The sequence below is a fragment of the Triticum aestivum genome, chromosome 3D, assembly GCF_018294505.1.
Source record: "Triticum aestivum cultivar Chinese Spring chromosome 3D, IWGSC CS RefSeq v2.1, whole genome shotgun sequence".
NCBI lineage: Eukaryota > Viridiplantae > Streptophyta > Magnoliopsida > Poales > Poaceae > Triticum > Triticum aestivum.
Genome location: NC_057802.1, coordinates 92,907,925 through 92,913,841, shown reverse-complemented (window position 1 = coordinate 92,913,841; position 5,917 = coordinate 92,907,925). Strand labels below are relative to the sequence as shown.

The following is a 5,917-nucleotide window of genomic DNA, read 5'->3' as shown; positions in this document are numbered from 1 at the left end:
ACTTTTCTTTCAAATTCGATTAGTTTTTTTTTTCAAAAATCGATGAACTTATTTATATTTTCGGTGAACTTTTTTGAAATCAATGAACTTTTTTCAATTCCGATTAATGTTTTTTTCAAATTTGATGAACTTTTTCAAATTTGATGAACTTTTTTTGCATTTGATGAACTTTTTCTTTCAAATTCGATTAGTTTTTTTCGAAAATCGATGAACTTCTTTCACATTTTGTGAACTTTTTTCAAAATCGGTGAAGTTTTTTTCAATATTGTGAACTTTTTTTCTACATTGATGAACCTTTTTTGAATTCGATGAACTTTTAAAAAAAATTGAACTTTTATCCGTACTAGTGAACTTTTTTTTATTACATATCTATGTTTTTATATTTCAAACTTACGTTTTCTTTTTTTGAAATGATTTATATGTGTCCAGAATTTATGTATATTGTAATAGAAGAAGTATTAAGTAGTTTTGGTTTTGATTTGTAGACAGCAAAGTAGTCCTGGTGCAATGGTTGTTGCGTCGTTTCCTACGGTCGAATACGAAATACGATTCGCTAGCGCGCGCGTTCGAATCCTGTCTTAGGCAAAAAAAAATTTATCGCCTCCGCTTTTGGAACAGGTTGTTGGGCCGGCCCGCAAGAGGCGCGCGCGAGCGCCAGGAGCGCTAAGCGGCGCAGAAGGCGCCGAAAAGGAGCTCCCTTCGATCCGTGACAGTTGCACCTCCTACTTTTTTGCTCTTCGGGCTGGATACATTGGCTGGGCTGCACTCCAAATCAGGACGAAATAACGAACCTAGGCCCAATGCAGCGGCTGGCCCAGATAGAAAAAGACGTACTAAGAAGGGGACAGGGTTTACGTACAGAAAAATTTGAGCAACGGACGGACGAACGAAATTACGACGGACCAAATTACGGTGGCAAGAAGCGTTATTCCTTTTATTAATAGGAATTAGTAGGTATAGATATAAATATAGTTATAGATATAGATTAGGTAGAGACTAGTGCACAACTTAAAGCAAGGAATCCAGCGCACGAACAGAAGCGCAAGCGGACTCCTCGCGTGCTGCTGAAACTGAAAGCGTATACTCGATCGAACTAGACGGGCAGATGATTACCCACCCACACACGGGAGGTCTCTTCTCTTGAATGGAATCATCACCGGCACCGGCACGGCACACACCCGCGCGGAGTGCATAAACATCTAGTACTGCGCACCTAGCTTAAACTCCGTAGGCATATGCTTGCAGACCCTCTGCACCGCGGGCCTGGCCATGAGCATCTCCCACCAGGCCTTCACCTTGGGGTAGTCATCAAACACCTTGGCGTACGGGGTGGTCATGAAGTAGAAGGTGAACGGGATGTGGTTCAGATCGGCGAAGCTGATGGAGTCCCCGGCCAAGTACCTGCTCTTCTCCAGCCGGGCCTCATAGATCCCCAGCACACCCCTCAGCCGCTCCAGGCTCTCGTCGACGACGGTCTGGTTCGGCGCCGCGCCACCGCCAGGAATGATGAAGGGAATGATGATGCACTCGAACACCACGGGCGAGATGGCCGGGTAGTACTGCTGGGCCTCCACCTCCGTCCACATGTCCACCATTGCTAATTCTTCGATTCCGCTGTTTTCTCCGAGGAGGTCGAGGCCGGCTGTCCCCCCGTACTTGCGGAGGATGTACTTGGCGATGGCGCGCGACTCTGCAATCACTCATCCATTTGTTAGATTAGATTAGAGAAACCAATGCAATGGATTTTTAACATGATATATACTCCTAGACAGGAATGATTCGTGTCGTGTGTACGGATGGATGGATGGAGGGCTCACCGAACAGGACGAGATCGCCATCTTGGAACCCAGGCATCTTCGCAAACGGCTGCAAGAAAAAAAAAACACGCAGCATCTCTGTTAGAAATCATCACCTGATACTATACGGTGACCGATCGACGAATTGTCGTCTGCTTACGTTTAGCTGGACGTGTTGGGGCCTCTTGTGCTCGCCGGCGACGAAGTCGACGGGCACGAGCTCGTACTCGGCGCCGACCTCCTCCAGGAAGAGCAGCACCCGTGCGACGTTTGTCAACATCGGGTGCCCGAACACCTTCACCGGAGACATGTTTGTCCGTGAACTTCACGTGATGGATGCTCTACCCTACAGGAGAGGGCAGATACTGGAGCAAGACTCTGCTCTGCTCTGTAGCGTGTGTGTGTGGGAGGAGGCCTTGGATGTCGATCTCCATTTATGCACTAGTGAAGCAGCTCGTCTTTTTTTAAAAAAGAAGGATAATCCCCGGCCTCTGCATCTGAAAGATGCATACGGCCACTTTATTGATTATTCTCGAAGACCGTACAAAATATAGCAAGCTAGTGAAGCAGCTCGTCTACAGCCGGCATTAGTGTACGAGACTTCTTCTATGAAAGCTACAGGTGACATGGCACTGCTACAGAGCCAGCAGCCGGCTGCTCTATTAACCATGCTCTTAACAAGGCTTCAGGACTGGTCGCTCTGAATGTTGTAGAGTCTACATCGACTTTTTAGGTACTACCTCCATCCGAGTTTATTAGGTTTCTTTGTATTTTGAACCAGACTTTGACCATCTAAAGACTACTAAAATATAAAGTATATACAATAAAAAATTATATTGTGGATTTGTATTTGAAAGAGCTTTCCGACAATATAATCTTTGTGACATATTGTTAACATTTTGTTAGTTAAATTTTTTTTAACTCAAAGTTTAGTCCAAAATAAGAGAGGACCTAATAAGTCCGGACGAAAAAAATAGTGTCTAGACCTGCTTTATACTTGTTTCTTTGGACCGGACCTCATGAAATAAATGTGAGTAGTTGTAAGTCCACATCGACTAGAGCTAGCACGCTCGTAGCAGGCTACAGCCAATGCATGCTGTGACGTGTTGCTTTTCCTGCTAGCAAGCTCGTGGCAACACTAAAAGCAATGTGCGGTCGTGGCAGGTTATAGCCAATGCATGCTGTGACGTGTTACTTTTCCTGCTAGTATGCTCGTGGCAACACTGAGATATTTTATTTAGCTACCGTAGCATGCAGCTAATGCATGGAGTAATTTAGCTCCTGCGTTTGAATCACTGCTGCTGCCTTGGTCCTGATGATGCTGTTGAGAACAAGTATAATAAGATATAGTCAGCAGGCCGTAAGGATTACAATATTATATGTTTGTTGAGTTCGATGAGAGAGAAGAGGAAAGAGAAGGGAAGCGGGCCCTAGATTAAGAGCCGTCTGCAACACGTGCTTCAAGAGACAATATGTGATTGTAAGGTGGGCCATCCATTAGTAGTACTACTTTGTAAATGGCTATTATATATGTTGGCTATAAATGATGTGGCAACTTTATATAGCCCATTGTTGGCTATACTATTAACCTTGCTCTGAAGGGACCTATAATCCCGAACGAGGTAGTAGTGTCTAATCTGCCCGCTTCGTGATGATAGTTTTATGCTTGTCTTTTTGGACCGGGGCTCATGAAATAAAATATGAGTAGTTGTAGACTCTACATCGACTTTTTAGGTAATGTCTAGATATGCTTTATTTCATTTCTGCCAAAAAAAATGAAATGATGAGTGCCAAATGAGCTCTTAAATCATTTAAACTGGGTAAGTACTGTAATCATCTTTGTTAGTTTATCACATACGTGGTGCGAAGGAAGTACTAGTTAGAAGGGAAGTCAGGTAAGCTACGGTAGTCAGCTAGTCTAAAATGAAGAAACAAAGTCAGGGAACCGTAGCAAAACACTGTAAATCAACTTGCAATTATTACGTCGCTAGCAGTTGGCCCATTGATTTAGCAAGTGGTAGGCGTCTAGGCGACATACAGTATCACTTTAGCAAGTGGAAAGGTAAAAGAGACTTCCATGCATGGCGGCTATCCAGCTGCCGACATACTCCAACATCGAAGATTCTTCGCTAGCTCTGCCAGGCCACGATATTCCAAAGCGGGAAGATAATCGTGTCCGCAAAACTTATTCGAGGCTTGAGAGAGATGGTAGCACCAAAAGCAATGTGCCCTCTCGCTGTCTCGAAAACACTAAGGGTGGGTATATGCATATCTTATTAACTACTCCCTCCGTCCCATGATATAAAAACGTTTTTGACACTAGTGTAGTGTAAAAAACGTTCTTATATTATGGGACGGAGGGAGTAAAAAATAGAAAAATGCCTCAAATTCAAAATCAACAAGTAATTGTACATTCCGATATGATTTTCGTTGTTACTCAATTGAATAATTTTCACTATCGATGGAGATGTATTTTTTTTCTAATCTTTGTTCTCATTCAGTTGAATGCTACAAGTTCCGAGAGTTAAGCTTGCCAGCGATGAATCATTTTCCAACTTGCCAACGCCTTGCATGTTCTATAAAAAATCAACTTGCATGCTATTATTACGTCGCTAGCAGTTGGCCCATTGGTAGGTGACACAACACTTTCCATGGCTCTAAATTTTCCTGTTTGATGCTTGTGGCCTTAATAGCAAGAGAGACCTTCCACGGCTTGGCTCTCACGAGCTAGCAAGATATTCTCCGAATAGTTCATTTAGACTACCCACAATGAAAGTAATATAGGTGATAGCATCGCACATATTTAGACAAAATATATGATGTGCCAAGTAATTAATGAAGAAAAAGAGTGATGTAGCTCTTCATGTATTGGTGGGCTTCCTTCATTTAAATGTTTTGCTTAGGTTCACGTGCTTAGCATTGTTTCTTCCTGGGGTCATCACACTCATCTCTCTCTTCTTAAATAACTTGTCACATCAGATTTTTTGCCTACGTGGAAGGCTTAGCACCTGTACAAGGTGGAGCATTGGGAGGGGTTTACTAGTAGTATGGAGTAACGTCACACATACCAAGACAAGATAAGTCTATAACTTAATAAATACACATGTTGCATGATACCACACATAAGTTACTCCCCAATGTGGCTAGTCTTGGGTGGCTAGAGCATGGAATAACTTATTCTACTCTTAAACCACTAGTAGAAAACAGGGCTTTGGTTGGGGCCTGGCCAACCCATTAGTCCCGGTTCAGTCACGAACCGGGACCCATGGGGGGCATACGTCCCGGTTCGTGCGCCCAGGGGGCCGGCCGGGCCTCGTGGGGGCATTTGTCCCGGTTCGTCTGGACCCATTTGTCCCGGTTCACGCCACGAACCGGGACCAATGGTCCTCGCTCCTGGCCCACAGCCATTGGTCCCGGTTCGTGGCTGGAACCAGGACAGAAGGGGGGCATTTAGTCCCGGTTCCAGCCACGAACCGGGACCAATGAGGTGGCTATATATACCCCCTTGCCGGCGAGCAGAGCACTCCACACTGCTCTCTTTTTTCTGGTCGGCGAGGGGAGAGCTTTGTGGTGCTCTAGCTCACCTCCTATGCACATGAGGTGTTCGATGAAATGCCTGAGCCACACTAGTTAAGCTTTCTCCTCTCGAAGCTCGACCTCAAAGCTCCATTTTCCTCGAGATTTGTCTAGATTTTGCGGTCCGTCACGTCCCGTCCCCGTCTTCACCGCCGTCGATCGCCCGCGCCGATCTCGTCGCCGGCACCACCGTGGTGAGCCTCTTGTTCTTATCTTCTTTCTGAAAGAAAAAAAATTCTTACTTTAGATAGATACTTGTCTATTTTTCTTACTTTTGTTATTGCTTAATATAGTGCGATGGTTTTGGTATCCGCCCCCGTCGGTCCTCGTCCTATCTATGATTCGAATGTGGTATATATTATCTTTTATAACTATTTGGTTCATTTATTGTTTATGACAATTATGCCGACCAACGTGACATAGATTTTATTTATCTAGGAGGTATGTGAACCGGAAATTCCAACCGACCCTATTGCCGAGAGGTTAAATTTAGTTGAAGAAGAAAACAATTACTAGAAGGAAAAAATAAAAAAAATTGAGGAGGA

General features: G+C 44.2%; 1 protein-coding gene across 1 annotated transcript; it reads right to left on the bottom strand.

Annotated features, from left to right (window-relative positions):
• Positions 1-907: 907 nt before the first annotated feature.
• On the bottom strand, positions 908-2,243 carry LOC123077647 (glutathione S-transferase 1-like). The gene is made up of 3 exons (XM_044499943.1): positions 1,957-2,243; positions 1,818-1,866; positions 908-1,690 (listed from the first exon to the last, which is right to left on the bottom strand). The coding sequence occupies exons 1-3, from the start codon at positions 2,104-2,106 to the stop codon at positions 1,200-1,202; spliced, it is 690 nt and encodes a 229-aa protein (XP_044355878.1). The 5' UTR covers positions 2,107-2,243; the 3' UTR covers positions 908-1,199.
• Between the last annotated feature and the right edge of the window lie 3,674 nt (positions 2,244-5,917).

What these genes read in the sequence shown, in the direction of transcription:
- LOC123077647 (XM_044499943.1), bottom strand. Translation starts at nt 2,106, where the DNA reads ATGTCTCCGGTGAAGGTGTTCGGGCACCCGATGTTGACAAACGTCGCA. An exon ending in CCCAACACGTCCAGCTAAAC is followed by an intron (nt 1,867 to 1,956) that starts GTAAGCAGACGA and finishes TTTTTCTTGCAG; the next exon opens with CCGTTTGCGAAGATGCCTGG. An exon ending in TGGCGATCTCGTCCTGTTCG is followed by an intron (nt 1,691 to 1,817) that starts GTGAGCCCTCCA and finishes GAGTGATTGCAG; the next exon opens with AGTCGCGCGCCATCGCCAAG.